Source organism: Budorcas taxicolor, chromosome 23 (assembly GCF_023091745.1).
Source record: "Budorcas taxicolor isolate Tak-1 chromosome 23, Takin1.1, whole genome shotgun sequence".
Lineage (NCBI taxonomy): Eukaryota > Metazoa > Chordata > Mammalia > Artiodactyla > Bovidae > Budorcas > Budorcas taxicolor.
This window is the reverse complement of record NC_068932.1, coordinates 39,100,463-39,128,206: the sequence shown is the minus strand read 5'-3', so window position 1 is coordinate 39,128,206 and position 27,744 is coordinate 39,100,463. Positions and strand designations below refer to the sequence as shown.

General features: G+C 50.4%; 1 protein-coding gene across 1 annotated transcript; it reads right to left on the bottom strand.

Moving 5' to 3' along the window:
- Positions 1 to 693: 693 nt before the first annotated feature.
- On the bottom strand, positions 694 to 24,120 carry BAG3 (BAG cochaperone 3). The gene is made up of 4 exons (XM_052660696.1): positions 23,655 to 24,120; positions 7,521 to 7,844; positions 5,306 to 5,710; positions 694 to 2,069 (listed from the first exon to the last, which is right to left on the bottom strand). The coding sequence occupies exons 1-4, from the start codon at positions 23,838 to 23,840 to the stop codon at positions 1,254 to 1,256; spliced, it is 1,731 nt and encodes a 576-aa protein (XP_052516656.1). The 5' UTR covers positions 23,841 to 24,120; the 3' UTR covers positions 694 to 1,253.
- Positions 24,121 to 27,744: the final 3,624 nt, after the last annotated feature.

The following is a 27,744-nucleotide window of genomic DNA, read 5'->3' as shown; positions in this document are numbered from 1 at the left end:
TCAGCAGGCTTCCTCACAGCTCTGAGATCTCAGGCCCATCTTTGTCTTTCTTCTGAACTTCCACTTATGTGACAAAACATATCTCCACATTCTGGGGCTGGGATACTTCCCAAATTCTTAAAATACATTAGTCCAGAAAGATCCTTTCCCCTCCTGTGGCTTCATAGTGCATCTGATCCCTAACCCCAGTGACTTCGAGGAACCCTATCTGTGAAGATATACCTGGTCCCAGCTTGGCTTGGTGACTCAGAGAAATGTCAGATCAAGATGACCCAAAGACACTCACAGAACACGTGCCCAAGCCCCAGTGACCTGGACTCCAGGAAGGCGTGGGCCAACCTCAGGCAATACTGGGAACTGGTTTCTCTGTGCATTTTTGAACCCATGCAGCTGCTTGGTGAGGCCTGCAGGTGGCCTGGGGCCAAGTGGGGAGAGAGGCACCTCGGCTGGGGCAGTCAGAGAGGTGTGATGGGCACATTCCCATTACGTGGGTTTATAGCCCTGGGTCTTCCCAGGTTCCAGCTGCAACCTGAGACAGAAAAATGACCAAGACTCCTTTTCTCATTTCACCAGTAGGGAGGTCACAAATCCCAGAGCAGGCTTGTGAATGCATCCGCTGTTTATTTTTCCTGAAGCCAGTGCAAGTCTATCTTGATGCTGCCACTCTTCAAAATTCAGAAACCACAGAAGACATTTTGAGTTACATTATTACTTTATTTTCCTTTTTTTTTACACATAGCATTAAAGTCATCCCACATACAGTATTTCTATGGCTCCTTACACATTTTATTCTATCGAAAGTATCATAGCTATGAGATGACAAAAATCATCCCATTAAAATGGCAACATTTCTGAAAAATGGGCTTCATATTTAGTGATGAGAAACTGACTCCCCATCTACTCCCCCAGCCGAAAAAAACTCCCTCAATCCAGAGCTAGACAGACAGTTCACATCCATGGCTAACACGTGGGGCCCATACAGAGGCGGCTTCAAAACAACAAGCTATGGGGTTATTAAACTTGTAACAAGCAACTTCTTTATTTGTACGGAATACGAACACAAGAAAAGCAACATTTTCCTTTTTAGCCCTTTTATTAGTGTGTTTTGCCTCCACCCAAGTTACTGCATACCAAGCGGCTATGAAGAGTAAAAACCAACTGATTTTAAGTCCCTGAAATGCATGCAACTTCTAATTCCCTAAAGCACACAATCAGTTCCCAGTCTCCAGGGCTGACCCTTCACTTCGTGGAGACTACGGTGCTGCCGGGTTAGCAGCTGTGTCTGTTGTGCCGCTGGGGTCTGGAGTTGCTGCTGCTTTGGCTTCCGGCGGCTGGGTCTCGGTTTTGGAGTCTTCTCTGTCTCCAGCACTCTTCTTGCTCTTGTCTGCAGCCATCTCCATGATCTCCTGTAGTGGCTGATCGGTCTCAAGGGAGCTGGGCTGGAGTTCATAAACCTGGACTTGACCCGGGACATCTATTGCTTTCTGTTCAAGTTTTTCCAAGATGGTCTGAACCTTCCTGACCCCATCTCTCCTGGCCTGGCGGACATCAGCTCGTCCTTCTGGGTCAACCGAATCCAGGGCCAGTAGCTCTTTGGTCAGATACTCTTCTATCATCAGGTACTTTTTGTCCGTCTTCTTGCCTTCAAAGTTGTCCACAGCCTGCTCCAGCCCTTGCACTTTCTCCAGGATGGCTTCCACTTTCAGCACACCTGGATGCTTTGCGGGCACTTCAGCCTCTCCTGGTTTAGGGGGTGCAGCTTCTGCAGGGGCAGGACTGGGGGCTGCTCTCTCTTCTGCAGCCACATTCTTAGGGGGAGAGGGGACGGCAGAGGGGATGGTAGGAGGGGCGGGGCTAGGAGGACAAGGCACAGGAGTGGAAGGAACCTTTATTTCCACCTTCTCAGAGGGAGGCGGGGGCTTCTGCGAAACAGGTTGAGCATCCACCTCCTTTCGGATCACTTGGATCGGGATGTGTCCGGGAGGGAGATCTGGTCCAATTGGGCCCGGCCTGCTTTCTGGCTTGTTTTCAGGTTGGGGAATAGGCGAAGGTTCTCGATGGGTCATGGGCTGTGGGGAAGAGGCAAGGACACAGACAATTTTAATGGCTGAGAGTCACAGGTGGTCATTTGTAGCTAGTACTGACTAGAAGGAAATGGGAACGACTTTTAAAAAGTTTAACAGTATAAAAGAGATTTTCAAAGTCAACTGGAACCAGTTATAACAATAAAATATGGTATTCATCATGTATTATGGGGCTTCCCAGGTGGGGCTAGTGGTAAAGAACCCATCTGCCAATGCACAAGAGATAAAGACGTGAGTTCGATCCCTGGGTCAGGAAGATCCCCTGGAGGAGGGCATGGCAACCTACTCTAGTATTCCTGCCTGGAGAATCCCATGGACAGAGGAGCCTGGCGGGCTACAGTCCATGGGGTCCCCAGGAATCAGACATGACCGAAAGACTTAGCGTGACTAGCACACATGCCTTATATGCACCCAAACCATTGTTATGCTTCCGTTTGTTACCTCGGTCTCTCAGTCTGTTATCTCTTACTGACTTTTTCTGGAGATGGAATTCTTATGGCAATGAAAAGAAAACCAACATGATTTTTCAAAAAGGAAAATACCCCAAACTCATGCTGACTCCTGAGTCACTTTAGCTCAAAGCAAAGTCCTGGGTGACTGACTATCAGGGGATGGAGCCGTGGAGTAATCATTGCCACTTGACCCCTTCTGTGTGACAGTCTCTGCTCAGGGTGTGACCTTCCCAGCTCCTGTTTCAGCAAAGTTATAATCGTCTTTTTTTTTTTAAACCTATGACAGCCTTGTGGTTTCTGCCCAGACTGATGTATTTTTTTGAGAATAAGCAAGATGCCCCAAACGGGTAACCCTGTAAGACTTCTGCTTGGACGCATTTGTGCCAGAGCTGATACTGGCACAGTGCAGCACCTCCACACTGACAACACAGCTACAGAGGCTGAGATACTCTTGAACGTGACTGAGATACTCTAACGTGAGATACTCTTTAACGTGACTATAAGCTACAGGCGTATTCTAAAAAATGAACTATGCCTGCAACATTCAAGTGAATATCTAAAACCCTCTTAAAAAAATCTCACACACTCTGATTTCATCAACTGGGAAATAGGAGTTAGACAATAACACTTGTAAAGTACTCTATATTAAAAACACTAAATCCCACTATAATATTCAATTAGGTCAAATCTTTGCAAGCCTCCAACATGGGATCTCTGAACAAGCTGTGAAAGGTAGGCCACTACAAACAAGTAAGATTAAGTGGAAATAGGATTACATATTGTTTCACCAGTTACACAAAATATATAGGAAAGATATGAGAGGAAACACTGCCAGCTTTGCAAATGAGCACTTCTTTCCCATTTGAAAGGATTACTGAGTTTAAGTAAGGATCTGATGGATGCTTGGCTATTTGAACACCACTAGCCTCCTTTTCCATCAAATCTCTTCTGCCAACCAGAAGTCCTCAACTTTGGCCCTTAGCATTCATGAACTAGCCACACGCTTCTCCTTGGACTTTAAAGCAATAGATGAGTAAGTGATGAGTAAGTGATTTTAGAAACACTTAAGAGGGGGTGTGCCCGCTGGCTTGTACTTTTCAAAAACTTTTCAATCATGATAGCAGAAAAAGACTGAGAAACTGATCCAGATTAAAGGAGACTAAAGGCAAACGACACCTGCATGCAGTGCTCATGATCCTAGACTACATCCTAGAACAAAGGGGAAACTGCTCTAAAGCAGATGTGGAAATGAACCGTGTATGAGACAATAATGTCGTAAGGATGTTAACTGTCCTACATCTGATATTTCTAATGTAGTTATGAATGAGAAGGTAGCTCTCTTAGGAAAACATCTGCTGTCATATTTAGGGGTACAGGGGCATGTTATTTATAACTAAATCTCAAACAAAAATATACATAATATATGGAGGGAGGAAAAATGACAAGGCAAATGGAGTAAAATGTAAACAGTGAATATGGCTGAATCTTTGCTTTCATGACCTTTATGTATACTGGACTTCCATCCTGTAAGATTGGAATCATTTCCAAATAGAAAAGACAAAAACAAAACAAAAACAAAAGTCAGCAACAGGAAAGCACTCTGTTAGAGGGCCCTAGACAGTGTCCCCATTCGTAGGAAGAAGATGCCCTCCATTTGTTTAACGGGGGCTTTCCTTTTAAGAACAGTGGTCAAGAATTCACTCAGCAGCTGAGGGGCCCTGACTGCTGGATATTCTGCGGCTCTAAAACGAGAAGACTGCTTCCCCCAGGGATCAGTGCCTGCACACTTCTGTGCTGTGTGCTGTGCTAAGTCGCTTCAGTCATGACCGACTCTTTGTAACTCTATGTACTGTGCCCACCGGGCTCCTCTGTCCATGAGATTCTCTGGGAAGAATACTGGAGTGGGTTGCCATGCCCTCCTCCAGGGAATCTTCCTGACCCAGGGATCGGAACTGCGTCTCCTGTATCGCTTGCATTGGCAGCTGGGTTCTTGACCACTAGTGCCACCTGGAAAGCTAGTGCATGCCTCTACCGAAGGTTAAACGGGCACTGCCTGTGACTTTCACCAGATAGGCGGGAAGGTTTCCCAGCCACCCAGCCGGCCGGGCATCAGCCGGGCAACACGGTCCTTTACTGCAAAGGGTAAGACACGCTGCCTGTGGTCAAGGTCAGAGCAGAGCTGAAGAGAGCAGATGAACACTTCCGAAATGCACAGAATAATCAGAAGCTGAGCTGTAAGAGACTAGGCACCCTGGGCAAAGATGAGGAGGCTGCATGGAAGCCGCAAGACCGGCTTGTCCCCTGAAGGATGGGAAAGGTTTAGATTGTGGAGGCATCTCAGAAAGTGGGTTCAGTGTGAGGAAAGAAACAAGAGAAGAGACAACAGATGAAAGGGCCAGCAGGGTGCAGAAAGGGGTATCCGTGAGGCAGGAGATGGAGGCTGCAGCGGGAGTGGGGAGTGGCAGGGCATGATGGGCAGAGGACACCTGGGCCCCAGATATGTGACGCTGTGCTCTGCCCACCTTTCCCCATCACGGTGGTTGGAACTCTGCCCCTGAGGCAGCTGCAACAGAGAACGAGCAAAAGCTGTAGAAGGCACCGGAGGTTCACAGCCCTCACCCGCATTTCTGCTGGTGACCAGCATTGTTCCAGGATCTCGGTCTCCCCAGGAAGGGCTGATGAGGGCAGGGGACCCAGGACACCTGCACAGAGCTCCTCCGGCCCTGGAGAGATGCCACCCCAGCCCATCTGCGACATCAACTCCCATACCTGAGGCCTGTCGACCGTGGTCTGCACACGGACAGATGGCGGGGGTGGCACTGGTGTGCTGCTTCTGGCTGGAGAGCCCTCCCGGCTGGACGCACCCCGGACGGGAGGCCGGAAAGGGGATGCAGTCCACGTGGTCCGGGGCTCCCAGTCATCCCCCTGGATCTTGTGGTACACGGGCTGGTGCGTCTGGTACTCGCCCTGCTGAGCTGGGTAGTGCGTCTTCTGGGCTTGGTGGAAGGATGGCTGGGCTGCCGGCCGGGTGACGTTCTGCTCATGTATCACAGGGATGGAAATGTAGCCCCGGGGGAGCTGGTGACCACCCAGGCTGCTCCTGCTGGAGGAGGCAGGCAGGCTGGCTGAGGAGGAGGACGAGGAGCAGTCCGAGGCCGCTGGAGACTGGGACCGCTGCAAGACACAGAACACACAGCCACATGGCCCTGTGAACCCCCCTTGCCCGGCTCGCCAACTCTGACCCCTGTACATGCCTGCTCAGGGTGGCAGGTTTAACACAACCTCCCACCTGTTAAGCCTTTCCAGTGTCTACATGTACTGGTAAGATGGGGAATTCAGCAGTCAAGAGGCCTGGGCTCAAATTCTCATCAGCCCGATAGCTTTGCTGTTTTAGTCGCTAAGTTGCATCCGACTCTTTGCGACCTCATGGACTGAAGCCCACAAGGCTTCTCTGTCCATGGGATTTTCCAGGCAAGAATATTGGAGTGGGCTGCCATGCCCTCATCCAGAGGATCTTCTGGACCCAGGGGTTGAATCTTGGTCTCCTGCATTGCAGGCAGATTCTTTACTGTTAATGAGCTGCATTTAAAGTACAGAAAAGAGTAACCCCTCCTCACCTGACTGACTTGAAGGTTCTATAAAAGAATCAGCGGGTGTGTCTAGCACCAGCACCACCCACAGGAAGTGCTCACTAAGTTTCAGTTATTGTTGTCACTTCATTTCCGCTTTCCTGAACTCTTTTCCTGCTTATCCTCAGAGAACCCAGGGGGCAGTGGGAAGGAACCACGTCCCCATGTGGACCGAGGCAGGCCAGGCCTCTCTCCCTTCCTGACCGCCTACTTTCTATTTTGGAAGAGCAGAAGAGTGTTTCCCCAGCTGGCTTCTAAGGCCCCTGCTAGGTTAAATTTGTGAAGATTTCTCTGACTGACGCATCACTTTTGATTTCTACAACAAAATCATTACAAATGCAGGTACTAACTCTCCAAGAAAGGGAAAGTGCCTCCTGTGAATTGTGTGCTCAGTCACGTCCAACTCTTTGCAACCCCACAGACTGCAGCCTACCAGGCTCCTCTGTGGATGGAATTTTCCAGGCAAGAATACTGGAGTGGATTGCCATTTCGTTCTCCAGAGGAACTTCCCAAACCAGGGATCCGACTCACGTCTCTTGCCTCTCCTGCACTGGCAGGCGGGTTCTTTACCACTGCACCACCTGACGCCTCCATTAACTATGTTTTTCACCTGGAGTGAGCATTTCTGCTCAAGAGCAGTGCGGGGGACACAGCGGGATGGTGTGCCGACAGGAAAACCCAGAGGGCCTATGGCTCAGTGTACCTGCTGGGGTCGACTGGCCTTCAAGTCTCAGCTAAGAACCAGGTTAAGGACTATGCTTTAAATGTTAGTGCAAGCAAATGCTGACCTCAGACTTAAAGCCTGAAAATATTATTTTATGCTTTGTTTTACACGGCGGACACTGTGAGGGCAGGCATGTGGTCTCATTTTCACGTCAGTGTAGCTCCGAGCAGTTAACACTCACCCGTGAACACTGAACTGAGTGAAATGCCACAGAGTCTCTCTGTGTTTCCGACACAGAAAGCTCAGGGGGAATGAGGGGTGTCATAGGGGGAACCAAAAGGCTAGGCTTTCAGGCCCTGCAATGCCACTTCCAACTTTATGCTTTTGGACCAAGCTGTTTACCCCTTCTTGAGCCCCAATTCCTGAGCTTCAGAAACAAACCACAATCTCTGCTCATCAGAAAAACCAGGCTGTGAAATGCTGGGGGGACATGGGGCTGTCAGCAAGCTATCTTTGCTGTGTGACGCCGGCCAGGCCCCGATGCCCCACATTTCACGGGGTTGTCATGAGGGTCTGGTGTCATCTGTGGTCTGGGGCAGCCCAGGAAGCTTGAAACCCAGCTCCCCGCCATCCCTCCCCCGGCCCGCACAGGTCACGGTCGTATCGGCCTGTGAGCCAGGCCTCTCCTTACCTCAGGTCCATGGGAAGCTGGAGGCTGGGCCGTTGCAGCAGCTGCCACTGGTGCACTCGGTTTATCCGGCTGGCTGGCTTCCGCCACACCCCGCAGGGGTGACTGGGATCTCGGGGGAGCTGCTGCAGCAGCCTCGGTTTGGAAGCGCTGCGTCCCGGGCTGAGAGTAGGCAAAGACAGGGTGCGGCCGGCTCGGGGCGCCTTCATGGAGGACGGGGATGGGAATGTAGCCTGGCCGGAGCTGAGGGTACACAGCATGACCTTCTCTAGTGGGCAGCAGCCTGGGGCCCTCCCGCGAAGGCCCATTTGCAGAGGATGCGGTTTCCTAAAAGTGAGAGGAGACACACAGACCTGTTAGAAACTGAGAAGGAAACAGCCCTGAGGAGGAGAAAGCATAATGCCACGTGCTCCGATCTTCCAGAGTGACTCTGGGCCCCACGTTGCCAGCCAGGAGCCAGGACAGCTGAGCACAGAAACTGTGGGTACCTCCCCCGATCCCCTACTTCTTCCAGACCCCTCCTCCCTTGCTGAAGCTGCTGCTGGCCCAGCAGTTTAAGAATGAGAAGCATCAAGAAAAAGCAAGAGACGAGCAAGGTATCTGTGGCGTAGAGAAGTCCCAGTTTCCCCAGCTGGTAACAGGTTTTTGTTCTGGATGACAAGGCAGCCTTGCATACAGCGGAGTCCCCGACAGCCTCCCAAACCTTCAGAGACCCAGATCAGAAGATGCTAGGAGGATTCAATGCCAACTCGCTAAGGGGATTACAGCTGGCATCTCGGCTTCCTAAACGGTCCTCACATTTCCTGACAACGCAGACTCGCGTGGGACCCTCGACACAGGCTACAGCTCAGAAATCTGCAGAGAAGGGGCAGCGGCGGGCAGGCAGCCTCCTCAGGAATATTTTCAGAACAAGCGGCAAGAAAGGGAGATACCCGAGGAATGCAGAAGAAGCACGGGATGAGAACAAAACCCGGGGATTAGTTGTGCTGGTCTTGTGATGCCAACAAAGCCTGCTTGGCGAGGAGCGGCTGGGGTCCCTCCTATGGCCTCTCATGAAGTTCTCTCTTCAGTGGCCTGGCTATTTTGGGACCCTTGAGAAGGCCAAGTTCCAGATGTACCACAGAGAAAGATCCTGTTTCAGACAACAAGGCTGGCCAGTCACTCACCAGGCAATGTCACTCCTCACCAAGCAAAGGCTAGGCAACTGAAGCCAGGGGCCCCTGCGGCTTTCTGTCCTGACCATCTCCTGAGCACTAGAGGGTCCTTTCACAGAGGAGGGGGCTGAGGATTCGTGCCACTTCCATGGATCCAAGTGGACAAGCTATTATGCCTCCTTACGAGGCATCCCCCCGAACGGCAAACACCAGAAGGCTTGAGGCTCTATTCCCTCTGGGGTGAAGCTGGTCACAAGGAGGGCAAGCCCTGGACCTTAGATCTTTCAGACCTGTGAACCTCTCTCTGGCCTCCTGCTGAGCTCGCCACCCCAGTGGGCCTCCCAGCACGCCAGAGAGGCCCGAGTGTTGCCGTGTCCTTGGGGACACCGGCAGACAGGCGGTACTCTCAGATTAGAATACCCACATGCTCAGGGTGGCGGCATTATTTTAGCCTGCTTAACTCTCGGGTCATCCAAGAGCAGGAGTGGGTCCAGGCGTCACATTCACAAGCGCATTCCTGCCACGAGACGGGCACCAGAAGGCAGGCAGCAGCAGCGCTGGAGGCCCGTGCTGCTGGGTGCTGACTCATCACAGGCCGGCCAGGCACCTCGTCCTCGCCCTGGGGCACCATCCCCCCAGCCTGGAGCGGAGCCCGGACAAGTGCGGGGGGCGGTGTCCCTGCTAGCCTCCTCCTGGCCACGCACTAGAGCAGAGATGGGCAGGTTAGCAGCCCTTGTCCACTGGCTGGCCCCTGGTGAACGGCCTGCTCCCAAGCTACTGGGTACCATGGTTCACAACCAGCAAGGCTCAATCCCTGCCGGCCGGGGCCGCGTGGAACAAACAGGACGACCGCCTGGAGAGCACAGGGGCCCACCTGGGCTTTTCTAGTAGGGTGGGGTTTCCTAAAGAGGGCTCCCATTCTTTCTTACCTCTGTTAGTAACCATTCTTTCATTGGCGGTAAGTCTCTTCACCTCTCGGAGCCTTAATCCCCTTTGCTAGAACGTGGAGTTAGCAACACCCACTTCACAGGTCTGTAGTGAGCTGTTACAAGCGCCCATGGCGAGGGGTTTGCCCAGGGGGCTGAAAGACATTCCCTTCTTAAACGGGCACAGGATGCTTCAACTCAAGACGCCCAGGGATCAAAGGAATCAAATCTGAAGGACTCAGTTAACCGGTGGTAACCGGAGTCAGGAAGGTGGACATACCTGGAGGAAATGGTAGTCGTCTGGGAAGGGACCCTCTGAGGAGATGGAAAAGTTCTCTCTCTCTGGGTGGTGGAGATAAATGAGTGTATACCCATGTATAAGAGCAGTTTCTCACAGTCTCCTCGTCTCTGGAGCCCCCACGCTGCCCATCTCCTGCCTCAGTCCACCCAGGCTGAACCCCTGAGGGCAGCCACCCCCCACCACCCTGCTGTTGGCCATGCCTCCACCTCAGAGCCTCCCGGGGCCTGGAAACCTTAGAGAGGCCTGGCTGAGTGAGGCCTGGCCACTCCTGGGGGAAGCCCCTGGATCCAGACGGTCTGAGGGCGGGCCTGCCAATACATTTTATGCATCTCGCCGAATATATTTTGTGCCTCAACTGAAAATGGAAAGGGAAGAAAAAGGAAGGAAGAAGGCAGAGGAGCAGTTCCGCCTGCCCTGGGGCTGTGAGAGCACAGCCAATACCTGGCCTGGGTCTTGGGGCAGTGGAGGGAAGCACGAGGTCGCTGTAGGCCGGGGCGGGGGTGTCAGGGGCCAAGCTGGAAAAAAGGGAGGCTGGGAGGGGCCCGGAGGCTGCTTTCCTATAGATCTGCGGCCTGCACTTCCGGTTCCTTGTGAACAAACAGCTCATTTATGCCGTTTAATAAAACCCCCATGCATCTCTTCATGACTGTCGTGTCTAAAAGAAGGCAGGCGCCCTGATACTCTGGTGGGTGGCGGCGGGGGTGTGTGGCAGGCTTTGTTTAGAAAGCACTGCTTGAGGTAAGTTTAAAAAAACCATCTCACATCTATGGACTAGAAAACTAACACTTCTCCATGAACGAAAATTTAAACCCGAGTGAAACGCCCGCCCGTGACAAGGTCCACACGGGGTGCTGATGCCGCCTCCGTTCCCACTCTGCTCTCGTTAGAGCCCTGTCAGCAACAAATGCTTCATGACTACGAACCAAACTGCAGGACCCCAGAGAGCCATACTGCCCTTTTAACCTTCTGTGGTGTTTCATCAGAGTCTAGTGAAAGAAGAGATGTACTTTTTTTCCGGGGGTGGGGTGGGGGAAGACTTTATAATGTTTAATTTATATTAAAGTATTTATATAACCATGTATTTAAAATAAGTATACATTCAAATGGCTTTCCTGGTGGCTCAGACGGTAAAGCGTCTGCCTGGAATGCAGGAGACCTGGGTTTGATCCCTGGGTCAGGAAGATTCCCTGGAGAAGGAAATGGCAACCTGCTCCAGTACTCTTGCCTGGAAAACTCCATGGACGGAGGAGCCTGGTGGGCTACAGTCCATGCGGTCGCAAAGAGTCAGACATGACTGAGTGACTTCACTTTCTTTCTATACATTCAAATGTATGTAATAAATATCTATTTATATATTTCTAATTCTCCTAGAAAATGTCTAGAACATGTCTCCTTAGTCCCATAAGAAGTGTTCTCAAGTTCAAGCCCAACCCTCTTGGTTATGCTGGCCGGCATCTGTAATGAAGACGCACTACCTGGCCCGCCCTGACCTTGCTGGGGCCTGGGGCCTCCATCTCCTGGGGGTTTCGCTCCTGCGAGGCCCTGCGATAGGGACGGGGTGCCAGCGAAGTGGCCAAGCTGATGACGGCTGGCCCGGCCTCCCCACCGCCGCCTGCCTCGCTTCCTGAGGAGCGGTGACAGCATCACAGGAATTACCCTCCAGGCAGCTCAGCTCATTACCCTTATCTGCGGGCAGAGCCATCAGGAATACATTCATACAAAATCCAATTAGGAAATCAGAGCCTGACTCCACTGCTTATCTCACTGCACTAATTTATAAAATGAACTGGCCAATTCTTCTTCTTTGGGCATTATGTTAAAATCCTCTGCAGGTGCCAAACAACTCCACGAGAAGGCCAGGATGAAAAGCAGGAAAAATTGCCTTAGATGAGCCAAAACTTGCCCTAGCAAATACCAGGTATTACTAGATAAGCCTGGGGTCAGGTTCTGAGCTTGGACAAGGTGTGGCTTACAAACAGGTCTTATTTACTCATTGTTGTTGTTCAGTTGCTAAGTTGTGTCCAACTTTTGCAAACCCATGGACTGTAGCACATCAGGCTCCTCTGTCCTCCATTATCTCTGGAGTCTGCTTAAACTCACATCCCTTGAGTTGGTGATGCCATCCAACCATCTCATCCTCTGCGGTCCCCACCTCCTTTGGCCCTCAATCTTTCCCAGCATCAGGGTCTTTTCCAGTGAGTCAGCTCTTTGCATCAGGTCGCCAAAGTATTGGAGTTTCGGCTTCAGTGTTAGTCCTTCCAGTGGATATTCTGGGTTGACTTTCTTTAGGATTGACTGGTTGGATCTCTTGCAGTCCAAGGGACTCTGAGAGGATGACTACGCTTCACCACTGGTTTTTAGTAACAGCGTGGGCACTAAGGGACAGCTAGTAGACTTGGAAAGAGACCGCACGTGGTCCCAGAGCCAGCTCTGCCCCTAAGAAGGCACTACGGAAGCAGCTTACTCCTACCCCCCACCTCCAGTTTCCTGAGCTGTGAAATGATGTGCTATAAAGCAGTGGTTCTCAGACTCTAGGGGCATCTGGAACACCCAGGAAATTAAAAAAAAAAAAAAAAATGCAGATTCGCTGTTCAGTCCTAACAAAGTCTGACTCAGAAGGTCTGTGGGGAAACCCAGCCCCAACGGCCCTGGGAGCACAGCTCTAAATGAGGGTCCTTCCAGCTGACCTTCTCCCTGACCTCTGATCCCAAGATCTCTCCTAACTGTAAACACCTACATAAGGCTCAAACACAAGGAAAAACTGATGCTGCAGAAATCTAAAACTGATCACTCTTGACTGTACTCAGTTAAATCACATCAGTAATCGCTGGAACTCAAGGCGCCCCGAAGTTTCAGGAAGAGGAGGGGTTCCCTGTGCTATACAGTAGACTCGGGACCTCAAAAGCAGGCTGGGACCATAAGCCCTGAAAACCGTGCCCCCGTGAGCCCCAACCTCAGCTCCACAGTGCCGTGTTCTTTAAAACGTGGGCGGAGCAGCTACAAACCACGATCTGAATGAAGGGGAACAGCCACAGAGGCAACTCAGAGCACCACGCCTTGACAGCCCTGGAGTCTTAAGTAGGACACACTCTATTAACTGGGTTTTTAGGCCAGAAGAGCCTCATGCCTGTCAGCTGGTGACTTTTACTAATGATACTTCCAAGACTTCTAAAACAAGGGGAAAAAAAAAAGATGAAGGGAAATAAGAATCCTGGGACTCCCCATTTAGCAAGGACCTGGATCAAAATAAAGTGGCTTGGGCTCGCCTCTCTCAGGCAGGAAGCAAAACAAAAGGAAAGCTTCCTTCTAAAGCGCACACAGAGACCCGAGCTTCAAGGTCCTACAAAACCTTCTGTTTGGTATTATAGGCCACAGAAAAGAAACAGGAATTATTGCCAATGTGATATATAAACAGATACCTACTCGAAGCTCCCACTAGAGTGTGGTAAAGGGTCTCTTCCACTGCCCCCAACCCCTGTTTGGGGGCACATTAAGAGACACCGGGCAAACTCTGAATAATAAGCAAAGACCACATCCACCAAAGTCTGTTTACAGCACTCCTGATGGGACAAGAGTCTACACCGTAAGCAATCTAGTCCCAGGTGATTGAAGGTTTTATCTAATATACCTGTTATTAGAGTATGTACACTTCTCTACAAAACAGAGCTACAGATGTACAAAATAAACCTATGGTTACCAGCGGGGAAGGGGGGATAAACTGAAAGATGGGGACTGACATATACACATATACACATAAAGCAGATAACTGATAAGGACCTACTGAATAGCACAAGGAACTCTACTCAATACATCTGTAATGGCCTACCTGAGAAAAGAATCTAAAAAAGAGTGGATATAGGTAATGTGTAACTCATCCACTTGGCTATACACCTGAAATTAACACAGTATTGTCAATCAACTATATTCCAACAGCAATTTTTTTAAAAGAAGTATGTGGCCCTGATCCTGGGATTACTGAGATGGGTGTCCCTATGCGCTTTTACTAGGGAAAATTTTTTTTCAAAAACATGACATTGCTTCTCTTTTCAGCTGTGTCCCAACAGGTAGGAATGAACCAGCGTGAGCCCCCATCTCCAAGCTGCCATCCTAGACTCCAATCCCGCCCTGCTGCTTGCCAGCTATGTGCTCTCAGACAGGACTCCTTGCTACTGAGACTCAGGTCCCCTAGCTTATAAAAATCCCCGTGCCTCTTGCCAAATTAAAGTGAAATAAGGCACAAGAAAGTCTCTGTGAACTCTGAGCTGTCCCGTGCCCTGTACAACCGCGCTCTTCCAGTCCACAAATAGTGACTGATGGACCCAGGTTCTCCCAAGCAACTGCTGGTTGGGCCTACTGTTCAGAAAGTTGTAAATTCAGGTTTGATTCCTCAGTGGTCTCACCCAAGTTGGTAATGAGCCTGTTAAAAGTTTGAAGCCCTTTTATCTGAGAGTCCTAAGAGCACTAATTAGCAGGGATGCCATTTTCTCTGTTAAGACATGTTATCTAATGTTTCATACTGGAAGCAAACACAGCCAAAGACAACTCCAGAGGCCTGAGCCCTACACTTTCCTCTGCCTTCAGGAGGCCCCCAACCCTGGAGGGGCTGCCTTGCAGACAATCAACACCCAGTCTGCAGTGACTGTAACGCTTGCACACGTGCCCCTCAGGCCCAGGGGGAAGAGTCAAGCCAGGCTGGGGCAGAAGGAGTCGCCTAGGAGTAGAAAGTCTGCTAATGTCCCTTCAACATCCCCAGGGTGTCCTCCATGGCATGTAAGTCATCTCCAGGCCACAGCTGAGTATGTCCCCTGCTGGAGAGAGTGCTCAGAGCTCAGAGTCTCTCACTCCCTGGAGCCCCTTTCAAGGGTTCCCAAGGTCACAGGGGAAGTGGCTGCAAAACCAAGAAGAAAACCCTGGGTCATGGGAGTTGAGCTCCTGAACTCAGTGGCTTCAGGGAATTTAAAAAACTACCTACTTCCTCCTCAGGAAAAAAAAAAAATAGGGATCTGCTTTAATCAATCTAAAGCCACAAGTCACAGACGGAAACGTACCTGAAATCTCCATATCAGGAAGCAAACTCTTGACTGAATTTAGGGAAAGAGACCCCTTCACCCCCATGGATACATTTCCACTGGTTTCTCAAGGTTCTGTCCCAGAGGCCAGCCATGCATAGCATCTGTTGGTAGCAGGGTGCTAGCTTTACTGGACATGCATTTTGCACAAAACACAATTCCCCAATAGGAAAAAAAAAGTCAAATCTCCAATTCATCAACCACAGCTCAAGCAAAGGGAGACTGACAGATGGTGGCAGCCCTGGGAGGAATTTCTTGCCGGGGCGGGGGGCGGGGGGGGGGGAACTCCTCCCCGCCTAGGCAGCTTCTCAAAGCACTCCTTTCCCAACAACCACACTCCCTCAAGAGGATGGTGAAAATTAGAAACACCCTCCCTCTCCTTCCGCCCCTTAGGGCAGGGTCCAGAACACCTGTGCATAAGGCCGATGCCACCCCCCCCCCCAACACCCTTGGGCACCTGGTTGCTGCTGGCACTGTCCTCAGGCCCAGACAGAGACCCTCCCCTCGATCAGACAGGGTTGAGGGTAAACACAGAACTCCCTGAAGAACACAGAACACACAACTGCCCTGGCCTGTCTTGGGCAGGGGATCTGGGGCCAAGGCTACAAGCTGCTGGGGCTGTGGGCTGCAGGTCTGGCTGAAGCTCCAGAAGGCTGACGCCCGCGCTGAGTTCCTGCCCAGCTCCTGTGCATCCCCCACGAGGGGCCTAGGAACCCCCAGGGAAGGGTGCTGAGGGCGTCCAGACACTGGTGGAAGGACAATCAGCTGAGGTGGTTCAGGGGCCATAAGAGGAGCACTTGCCTCAGGAAACAAGACTTCATGCACATTTGGGAATCGGCAGACCCACAGCCAGCCAGCACTCTCTACTGTGTGGGGAAGCAGAGCCCCTCTCCGAGAATCCCCTCCGACTTCTTGGTGGAGGCTGGGGCTCTCCCCACAGATTGCACACACGTCTCAGGTCAGGCCCTGGCTCCTCACAACCCTGCTGGATGGGTACTGGTGTACGCCCATTTCTCAGAAGGGGAGACTGAGGCTGGGGGTGGGGAGGTGAGTGATTTTACCTGAGACCACCGGACATGTGAACCCTTTTGCTATTCCTGCCACACCTGTACACTGTGGGATTAATGACTGTTGGTGGCTAAGGTCAAATGAACGTCTGCAAACCCTTCGTCTTCCTGGGGGTGAAATCGCAGCAGGAGGGAAAGCATTTCATTTCGCCTGGTGGAGTTGAGCTGAGCTGAGGTGCAGACCTGGAACATTCAGTTCAAGTGTGCTCCGGGCCAGGGAGCCAAGGCTCAATGCTGAGTCACCGCCTGGCTGAGGCAGGGCAGCGAGAGTGGGGCACTCAGTTCTGAGTCACCACAGACCGGAGACTCCTCAGGCCCAGTCCAGGGCCTCTGCTGGAAGCAAACCCAGGTCCAGCCCAGCAGCAGAGCTGGGTCCTACTCTGACCCTTGGGCTCCGTGGGATAATCTGGAACATTCAAAAAAGCCATGTGGCTGCCTTCCCTGCTACACACATGTTCTTTCCTATCTTCCTGCCATTTCCACTTCTAAACCATTCATTCATTCATTCTTAGTCCAAGAAAGAATTTTTAATGTAATTGAAAAAAACACAACAATTCTACTTTAAATTTTCAAGAAACCGAGGAAGTTACTTCAAAATAGGAAATGCCTGTTCAACAGGATGCTAGGGAATTTTCAGGGCTAAGTCTCATCTCCCTCACTCAGGACGCAGCTCTAGGTGGGGGGGCTCTCAGGAGGCACTTAATGTACATAGGACTTCACAGGTGGCACAGTGGTAAAGAATCCGCCTGCCAGTGCAGGAGGCACAGAGACGTGGGTTCGACCCCTGGGTCGGGAAGATCCCCTGGAGTGGGAAATGGCAACCCACTCCAATATTCTTGCCTGGAGAATCCCACAGACAGAGGAGCCTGGTGGGCTACAGTCCATGGGGTCGCAAAGAGTCAGGCATGACTGAGTACACACACGCTATACACTATATTATGGAGGCAGCGAGCAATCTGCAATCCTGGGCTCTTCAGAACTGACAGTGAGTAACAGGCTTCGCCGCTCTGCAGTGTCTGACCTTACTGCCAGCCTCACAAACGGAAAAACTGGAGACAGACTCCTCGGACAGCCCTGGCTTAGTGGCGTCTGGCTGCTGACAGCAACCAACCTCCCTGGCAGGCCGGCTCTAAGACGCTGTGTCACTGGCGGGGACATCCAGACATGTAAAGATGAACTTAGGCAATCAATACCCACGTCCCCTGTGGAGAAAAGGCCATTCAGAAATTCAATAAAAAGGAACCGGCAACTAGGAGATGTTTGGGGATGAGGCTGATGCCGCTTAGGAACCGACAGAAGGCTTCCTGCAACACGCACGTCAGTAAGGGACGCTTTTCTTCAACAGCCTGTCCACTCCAGAGGCCAGGCCCACGTTTTCCTCTTCTCCACACAGGGTCGTACACACTGACCCCGTGGACCCTGCCAGGCCCTGAAGAGGCAGAGAGATGAAAGAGACGCAGAGTCTGCCTCTGGGACGCTCAGCCCACAGGGACGTGACCTTGAGGCAAAGCAGGAACGTGCTGCCTTTTGGAGGAAAGTTTCAAATTGAAGTAATGTGGCATCTAGAGCCGGGATGGGCTGCTTCCAATCCAAGAGATGGGGGAAACGCTTTGTGGAAAATGGCCCTGAAGGAGGCAGAACTGTCCTCTGTGTGACATTTAACACCATGACTTGCAGAGAGCGGGCACTCAAAAAATTTCGGCAGAGATGAATGAGTGGAGACCGGGGCTCGTCTTCTCAGCTCAGACCCAGGCTCAGGAAAGGAGTCAATGTGCCTGACGAGCTGTAGGAGATGGACTCAAGGCTGTTTAAAATCGGGGCTGTGCCCAGCGAGCTCGGAGTATAAAGGTCTAAGTTTAAAGCAGCAGCCAGGCCTGCTAGCAGTGAGTCTGTCTGTCACCTGGGGTGGAGACAAAGCTCTGCTCACAACAGTCTGTTCTGTCACAGCTGACGGGCTTCAGGCCAGGCACCTCCCCTCTCTCCACGTCTGTCTCCTCGTGTATAAGGTGAATCTGACAGCTTCCACCATTGTGAGCCCCTTTGAGGGTTTAAACAGATAAGGTTTGTAAAAGCACCCACCTGTGTCTGGCACATGTCTGCAAAGGTGTTGACAGATGGGAAAAATCAGTTCCTCCCTTCCTACAGAAATTCTGATTAAGCTTTTGCGAGCTGCCTGACTGGCTGAAAAGCTGCCGAGGTCCCCAAAGAAATCGTCCTAGAAATATGTGAAGACTGAACAACACCAGCTATTTCACCCGGCCGCACGATGCCAAACAAGGGCTGGAGATCAACTTTCACATCTGCAAAAGGAGGGGACTTGGAGCCTCGCTTCAAAAGTCCAGCTTTTTGTCTGAGAGCTGAGGCACAAAAGGATCACGGGCATGCAGACTTGATTCACGAACCATGGGGAGCCGCGAGGGCCTGGAGAACTCTACTGTCAGGTATGAGAGGTTTCCTTGCAGTTCATCAAAACTAGAGGATCCTCAGAGGTTCCCAATAAGCAAAGCCTTCAGCTACTGCTCCCAGTTTCTCTATATAAGGCGTCTTAAACATGTTAAGAGCAACATTAACACAGCAAAACTATGAAGGAGAAAGAGTAGGTTTGGATTTATGCATGGCTTCCTAATTTTTACGAAAAATGCCAGGTCATTTTTAAATGTCAATGGGAAGGAACCAACGTGTAGAGTGGTTTATATAAGGCAACTGTGTGTCATTCCAGAAACGAGGACAACGCTATCAAGCCTCACGGGTGGTATGAAGCTTTCTGACTCACAGGCAGCCCCAGCAGCAGCATCAAACAGCTAAGCCTTCCCGGCCCTGGCTAACATCAACCACCGCCACAGTTCCTGCGCGCTGTCTCTACCCCCTGTAAAGGGCAAATCTACGCCACGACACAGGGGACAAGCTATTGGTCAGGTCTTGCATAGCCCAAACACAGACTGTTCATCAGAGGGGAGAACGAAGGTCCTGGATGAGCTGGGCTCCAAAGGTATTTGTTTGGCCATGTTCTTTATCAAACCCTCAGCAAATTGCTATTCATCTGTGATACAGACATTTGCTCCAGAGTCACTGCAACTGGCTGGAAACACAAAGAAAGAATGGCCGCTCCTTTCCTGTGTTCTGATTCTAAGAGGCACAAGAGCTTGCGATCGATCTGCAAACCACAAGATGATCTCATCTCTCGGAATATTCAGGAAGCTCTCCTGAACGTGAAGGGGAACAAATGGGTCTCTGCTTCAACTGAAACTCAAACCAGCTCTGAGTTCCTCTGCAAGGATGCTCCTATCTGTTCCCTATAGGGCCTGAGGATAATCTATCAAATGACTGTGGTGAGATTCAGCTGGCCTGCTTCTCCTGGGGTTCACAAGGGTCTGGGGATCACCTCCCCACACCTGGCACTGGCACCCTGCCAGGCTCCATCCCTCCCCCTGCCATCCTCATCGTCACCCCCAGAAACTCAGGCACCTGCTGAGTTTCACCAGGAAGGAAGGGAGGCTCGGGAGATAGCTCTGCAGGTTTAGATGTGAAGCAGGCTCCCTTGAGAATGCCAAGGCTCACACAGGTGCACACAAAGTCATAGCTCCCCCACGCCACCCCCTCTAGGATGTGGGATCATTGTCCTTTGGTGACTCCCAAGTGCCCGGGAGCCAGAATCAAGAACCAACAGGGCAGCTTTTTCTGACATATAGATTTCTGGGTCCTACCCTGAACAACCTGGACCCAACAAGGGAGTACGCACAGCTGGCAACCTGTGTTCTCCTCAGGCTTCCCTGGAGACTGCCAGGCTCGGGAATCCGTGACCAGGCACCTCCGGGACCGGAAAAGCTAGAACTGCCCTGCTCCTCTGCCCAGGGAGGTTTGCAAGGGAGCGGCACAGCGCCACACTCCAAAGCATCTGGCCTGTTTATTTCACAAGGCGAGCCAGAGGAGCGGCCTGCATAGAAACTGTACGTCTCAAAGAGGATGCCAAGCCCTCTTCCAGAGAAGGGGCCTGGACTGGTAGGAACTTGCCAGGAGACGTATGCAGAAAATCGATATCCAGGAAGACTGCAGGTGGGGAGGTTCAGATTCTCAAGAGTGGAGCTGGAGTAGGCCCAAAGCCTTTGCCTTTAGCTGTCCTGCCTCTGCAGTGAAGAGCAAGATACTTTCACTTGCCCCCTCTTTAAAAATGGGATGAAAAGTCACTCTAAACACCTCAGGGAAATGGGAGAGGATCGACTCTAAGACAACAGCAAATAAAACTAAACCATACACAAAGTTCTAGTCTTCTTCTTTCCAAGAAATTCATTCATTTACCCACATGATTAAACTGCAAACACCCCAGAAACTGTCTTCCCCTGAAGACGGCTTTCTTTGCTTTTCATGTTAGGTGAATAGCTCTTTATTGACTGACAGCATCTTCCCTGAAGGTAAGGATGCTCAGAGGGTCCTCTTAGCTCAGTTCCTCTAAAATGACCCTTTGTTTTTTGCCAGAGCTCTTTTCTCAATCCACATTAAGAAACCAATTTCTGATATAAAGTGCTAGTGAAGGATATTCACTTCATGGCAAATAGATGGGGAAACAATGGAAACAGTGAGAGACTTTATTTTGGGGAGGGGGCTCCAAAATCACTGCAGATGGTGTCTGCAGCCATGAAATTAAAAGACACTTGCTCCTTGCAAGAAAAGCTATGACCAACCTAGACTGCATATTAAAAAGCAGAGACATTACTTTGCCAACAAATGTCCTTCTAGTCAAGACTATGGTTTTTCCAGTAGTCATGTATGGATGTGAGAGTTGGACTATAAAGAAAGCTGAGCACTGAAGAGTTGATGCTCTTGAACTGTGGTGTTGGAGAAAACTCTTGAGAGTCCCTTGGACTGCAAGGAGATCCAACCAGTCCATCCTAAAGGAAATCAGTCCTGAATGTTCATTGGAAGGACTGATGCTGAAACTGAAACTCCAATACTTTGGCCACCTGATGCGAAGAACTGACTCACTGGAAAAGACCCTGATGCTGGGAAAGACTGAAGGCGGGAGGAGAGGGGATGGATGACAGGATGAGATGGTTGGATGGTATCACCGACTCAATGGATATGAGTTTGAGTAAGCTCCAGGAGTTCGTGATGGACAGGGAAGCCTGGCATGCTGCAGTCCATGGGATCCCAGAGAGCCAGACATGACTGAGCAACTGAACTGACTGAAAGATTTTCCACTGTATTTATTTCCCATTGTATTTATTCTGGAGTGAGGTGTCATTCACAGAAGTTAAAGTGAATTAGTCACATAGTTGTTCTGTGTACATCAAAGCACAGTCTTGAAAGCCATGAAGCCCACAGAGCTAACGAAGTGAATGTTAGTTTTCTCCTTATGTTCAAGTGCCACGTTGAGAAATCTCAATTAATTTGGTAAGCAGCTCTTTTCTTGAGTTGATCACATACAGCCATCACCATCCAAGTAGTCACGAAAGTCAGAAGGGCAGAAAAACAATCAAGTACTCCAGCCTGCACAGTTCACACTTAAATTTGAAATTTAAGACTCTTCTACCTTCCTCTGAACAATAAACTGCCTCTTAATTAGGACTTTCCAGTGTAGGTCTCTCTTTGCTATTGGTCCTGGCTGAATGGCCTTTGGAAACACATGTGAACTCTCTGGGTTTCTTTCTCAGAAAAAGAGAGGCTGAGCTAAAAGATCTTAAACGATCTTTCGACTTTAAAATTCTGTTAAATTTTCAAATCAACTTTTACGGCATCAAACTTCTGATTTACTAGCTCTTATGTTCTACTTCTTGAGAAAAATAACAGTAACTTAACCTGTTTCCCCCCCCACCCCTTGAAAAAGTTTGTAAAACCACAGCCTAACCCATCCATCATACATAAGATCTCAACCTGCTGGGTGAGTTTCACGTTGAAAACCAAGCGCCAGCAATGTGGCATGTACACTGAACTCACAGTGGATACGTTCCTACTTGACCTACACTCACCACCACCGACTCCAGTGGATTCTGACTCTTCCTGTCTCTATAGGAAGGAAGCCTCAAAAAGACAGGTGTTTTTTTTTTTTGGCCTCAGTAAAGCTCTACACCCTTGCAGTCTGCAGTAACAGAGCTGGTTTAAAATGAGCTTTAGTTTCACTCAATAATGGGCTGAACAGACAAGCGAAAGGAATACATGGTTATGTCGATCCCAGCTAATTACAGCCTCTTGAAATAATTTTCAGGAATAAATATTCAATTAATTTCTTATAAGTATAAGCTGCTGATTATACAATATCTCACTGTTGGGCACCAGAGTTTCATAAATATTTTAAAGGAAAAAGCTGCATAAAACTGAAGATGGTTAACACAGATTTTTTTCTTCTAAAACAATGGTTTATTAAACATTTTTAATTCTGTGAATTTTTAAATCTTAAAAATAACTTACCAGCTCTTTATGTCTTTTATTTTGCCCAGACTATTTCTTTTTGCCAAGCTTTACGTTTTGAAAAAGCTCAAAGTTATAGAAAATTACAAGAGCAGTACAATTAGTTATAATTTTTTAAATTAACGGACTCATTCCAAGTTTATATTTTCAAATTTTCATGGTTCTAAGGATTAAGTAGTATATACACCCCTGCATATATGTAAATAAGGCATACTTCTAATACAAAAGTATTACTACTTAATTATTTGTGAATCGGGGAGAAACAAATCCTAAATATTTTAGTAGCATAACAAGAAAGGGAATGTGTTGATTTTTTTTTTTTTAATCTCTTTCTGACCAGGGTGAGGCAGTATCTAAGGCAATAGCCAACTAGGAGACAGTCTCGCATCTTCAGTTTAGAAATTGCCTGGAAGATTGCATCTTATTTTTAACAAGTCATACTAGAATATATTCCTAGTGAAGACAACTTTCAAACAATAATAGAGTTTTAATTTCAAATACAGAAGGGAAAAAAAAAAAGAAAAGGAATGCATTTACATCAGTCTCCTGAGTCACTCTGTGCCTGAGGTGGGAGAGTGAACTCAAGATACCCTCAACCAAGTTCGGGAACTTGAGGATGTAAAATTCCTAAGAGACCCGAAAGGACCCCCACAGAAGCTTGCCAACGGTCCCCTGGCGTCTGCCAAGGCACGGTCAGCAGAGAGAAAGGAGGATCTGAGCCCTGGAAGCCGGGTGGAGACCGTGGCAGGGCCTGGTCCGGGCCTTGGTGCTGAGCAGGCCGGCCACCCGTCGTCTCCTGGCCCAGGGCCCCTCGAATGGAGCCGGTGGACCGGACCTGGTGCCACCGCGCGGGTCCCGCTTCCCGCCCGACCCCCGGAAACCAAACACGGCCCAGGGAGGGCAGTCCTCTTGGGAAGCTCCCCAAACTGGCCCAGACGCCGGCCAAGGGCGGGCCTGGAGAGTGGGCTCGTGGGGGGCGCAGCAGGCCGAGCCCCCTGGGAGCTGGCGTCCTTCTGGGGATCCGTGCATTCCGGGCGGCCTTCACTGACCTCCGAGGCACCGGCTGCGGCCGGCGGGCACCTGGCGCCTCGCGTCCCCGCAGCCGGGCCCAGTCCAGCCGCCCCCGCCCGGCCCTGTCCCCAGACTGGCCGTCGATGGGGGGTTGGGGGAAGGTGGAGGGGGAGCCGCTGGCCAGGGTGCGGCGCGGGCCTTGCTCACCTTGGGGCCCTCGGGGGGCACGCGCGGGTCGTTCCACGTCGTGGTGCGGTTGTTGTGGTCCACGAAGAAAGGCCAGCCGGTCTGCGGGTCGATCTTGATCTCCCAGCCGGGGGGCAGGGGGTCGCGGTCGCTGGCGCCGTTGCCGGACGCCATCTGCACCATGGGCGAGTGGGTGGCTGCGCTCATGCTGGGTCGGGGTCGGCCCGGAGGGGCGGCCGCCGGGGTGCTGGGTTGCAGGGTGCCGGGTCGCGGGGTGCCGGGTCACGGGGTCGCGGGGTGCCGGACCTCCAGGTGTAGGATCGCTAGCGGGCCGCGGCCGGAGCGGAAAGTCGGGAGCGCCGCCGACGTGTCCGGGAAGCCGGCGCCGGGCACCTTTATGAATTAAAGGAGGGGGTGACGTGGCCGGAGAGGGCTGGAAGTGTCTGGAAATAGCCTCCTCGCTGCCAAAGGGGAAGGAGGAGATAAAGGGAGGTAGCAACTGGCCGGCTAGAAACTTCTGGTCCCATCCAGAGAAGTTGGCGGCGACGCGGGTTGGATGCGGAGCTCCGCCCTGAGTCATCAGCTATAATCGGGGCGGGGCGGGGCGTGGGCGGGGCGTGGGCGGGGCCTCCGCCGGCCGCCCCTCCTCCACCCCGCCACCTCTTCCCCCTACTCGCGGCTCCCCGGGTCGGGGGCTCCTGGCGGAGTCTTCCCTGAGCTGGGCGGGGGGTTTGCATCCGCGGGATCCCTGTGTCGCCGAGCGGCAGGTCGAGCGAACACCCGGGGACGTCATCTGTGTGTCCTGGGCCGGTTTCGGTTTTCAGACTCGCTTGGTCTTCTTCGAGCCGCGTGGGTGTTCCCGGGACTGGCTCCTTCCTGTAAAAACAAACTCATCGTTAGCCTTTTAAGTCGTTGGCGATTAAACTAGAGTCTCTCCCACCTCGCCTTTGTACCCCCAGATTACTGATACTCCGGGACATTGGTGACCCTCAGTTAATCACTTTTTCCCCATGGGCTTAAGGGCCGTCCGGAAAGGGCTCTGGAATGTTGAGCCGACACCAGAAGCAAGCCAGGGCGAATAATGGAAGTACAAATAGAAATACACCTGCCTTTCTTTCGAATCCTAAAGAAAGATTGCATCAGCGCATGCATGTTGCTGAAGCACATGTCTTATACGTAGACTCTGTCGTTGCAGTGAAGAACGTTAAGGAAAAAACATTCTTTGGGGTTTGGGGCTTGTTGATGGTGCAAGTTGGTTCTTGCTATCTTAATCTGACCTTCATTTGGAAAGTAGTGTAAATCATGCGTGCTCAGTCACCTCCGACTCTTAGCGACCCTGTGGAGCCTGCCAGGCACCTCTGTCCAGGGAAGAATATAGGAGTGGGGTTGCCGTTTCCCTCTCCAGGGGATCTTCCCGACCTAGGGATCAAACCCATGTTTCTTGCACTGCAGGCGGATTCTTTACCCACTGAGCCACCTGGGAAGCCCTTTGAAAAGTAGGAAAGAATACAAATTATGAAAAAAATTTTGTGTAGTTAATGAAATGGGGGTTGCACTTGTAACCTCCACCAAGCACCTCATTTCCTCTGGGAGAGAGAGAGAAAGTATGCCCCCAGAGGTGGTATGTTGGGAGGTCTCATTTTAGATTTTTAGGCCTGCAGGCTCATTCCCTTCCCCAGAAACATTTTTGAGAAGGTGCCTTGGGCTAAGTAATATTGGGCCCAATATTCCAACTCAAATGCAGAGGACATTCTAGAACCCTCAGAAACACTTTTTTGGGGTCTCTTCCCACCCCCAAATTACTCCTTTTAGAGCAAATGCTGAAGAGAACTGCCAGTCATTTTCAGTGGAATGGGGGTCTCACTTACATAGGTCTACTTATCAGCTTTAAAGTACAAAAACTCAGCTTTGTGAAAACAGAGATGTTTAAGCCCCTGTACTATGTCAGGCTTTCCAGGTGGCACAGAGGTAAAGAATCTACCTGCCAATAAGAAGATGCAGGTTTGATCCCTGGGTCAGGAAGTTCCCCTTGGAGAAGGAAATGGCAACCCACTCTAGTATTCTTGCCTGGAAAATCCCATGGACAGCGGAGCCTGGAAGGCTGCAGTCCATGGGGTCACAAAAGAGTCAGACATGACTTAGTGACTAAACAACAACTGACTCAAGTCACCACCAAATACATAAGAGACTGAGGTATAAACCCAAATGCTAGTGCACCAATTTACCATAAGAAGTATTATTATTGAAAGAGCTGGGGCTGCAAGTGCACTAGTCCGTGGGCCTCTCTTTTATCTTTACTTTTGGTCGCACTGGGTGCCACGTGGGATCTTAATTCACTGACCAGAGCTTGAACCTGTGTCCCCTGTATTGGAAGTACAGAGTCATAACCACTGGATTGCCAGGGAAATCCCAGCGGCTCTCATATTTTTCCTTATTTCTGAAGCCTTGAGCAGAAGGTTGGGTCCAGAGTCCGTATTCAATAAATATGGATGTTTATTGAAGGTTGATTCCAAAGTGAATATTTATTTGTATTTTCTTCCTTTGCTCAGTTTCACTACAACTACATTTAAAGACGGAACATTCTTTTTCCGTTTGTTTGCTTTTTTGTTAGATTTGCTAGAGAAACAGGGAGGAAACAGTTTCCTCTGGGATTAACATACTCCGCTTCTGAGAGTTATAGCCCATCAGGGGTTTCAAGTGGGTTTGTCTACAATGGAGTCATAAATCTTAGAGAACTGTCTAGAAGAAGCTCCTTTAAGCCATGCTGAATAATGAGGCACATGTCTACTCTTGATGGCTTTTTCTTTTTCTAGATCTTATGACACTCATTCCCCAGGGGCTATAGACTAGATATTTGTGTCCCCCAAAGCTCATATATTAAAACATATTCCCCAATGTGATGCCATTTGGAGGTGGGTCCTTTTGGAGATGCTTAGGTCATGAGGCTGGAGCCCTTATGAATGAGCTTAACACCCTTATACAAAAAAAAAAAAAAAACCCAGAGAGCTCTCTCCCTGCTTGCTTCCACCATGTGAAGGCACAGTGAGGAGATGGCTGTCCTCTGGCACCTGCCAGACACTGAATCAGCTGGTGCCTTGATCTTGGAATTTCCAGCCTCCAGAACTGTGAGAAATACATTTCTATTGTTTATAAGCCCCTCCCCCCCCGGTCTGAGTTAGTCTGGTATAGTAGCTCGAATGGACCAAGACACAAGGCCTTCTGCAGTTTATTTGCCTATCAGAAGCTGAAGCATGACCCTGAATTTCCATTTTTCTTTTTCCATCTAATCATCATCGAGTCTGTAGATGGCACCACCTAGGTACTGTTTGTTTATGGGTATCCTCTCTTTCTTCAGTACCACCAGCCTAGTCCAGGTCATCCTTGTCCCTCATGTGGACCCTGGAAACAGCCTCTTAGGTTGTTCATGTCCAATCCATTGCTGAAATGGTGGCCAGAGTGACCATTTTCAAGCGCAAGTGGGCCATGTCCTTTCTCTGGTTAGAATGCTTGAATGGCTCCCCATCGCCCTTTTTATCTCCAAATCCAACACTCATTGTCCTGGTGTGTAAAAGACCCTTCTTCCACTCTCTCTGATGCCCACTCTTTGCTGGCTCTGCTGGACTATATCATGAGCACACTACCTCCTCAACCTTCTTTGCCACTGCTGACAGCTCCCACACCCTTTGCCTGGCTGACTCCCCTCCATCTCCAGGTATCACCTTTGGTATCACTTTCCTTTGCCTTCCTAGTCTGGGTCATGCGTCCTTTCTAGATGCTCCCATACAAATCCTGGGGCACCCTATCAAGTGCGCTGCATTGCAGTTGCTTGCCTGATGGTCTGATTTGCTATGCACTGAGTTTCTTGAGCCTAGGAGCAGAATCTCAATTGACACTGAGTCCCCAGCCTCTAGCACAGTGCCTGGCAATTAATAGTTGTAAAAACAATGATTGTAATGGTGGCCACATGGCAAGCATTTACTGAATGCCAGGTACTGTGGTATGAGCTTTATGTGGATAATCTCATTTAATCTTTGTGACAGTGAATGTAATCCCCTTGGAGGAATGAAGGATCTAGATGTTGAGAACACTGTAGGAAACCAATCACCAGCGT

Bases quoted from the DNA above. Each gene is read 5' to 3' on its own strand.
- BAG3 (XM_052660696.1), bottom strand. From the start codon at position 23,840: ATGAGCGCAGCCACCCACTCGCCCATGGTGCAGATGGCGTCCGGCAAC. The intron at 7,845-23,654 runs GTGAGCAAGGCC...TCTCACTTTTAG, and splicing joins TGCCCCCCGAGGGCCCCAAG to GAAACCGCATCCTCTGCAAA. The intron at 5,711-7,520 runs GTAAGGAGAGGC...TGTGTCTTGCAG, and splicing joins CAGCTTCCCATGGACCTGAG to CGGTCCCAGTCTCCAGCGGC.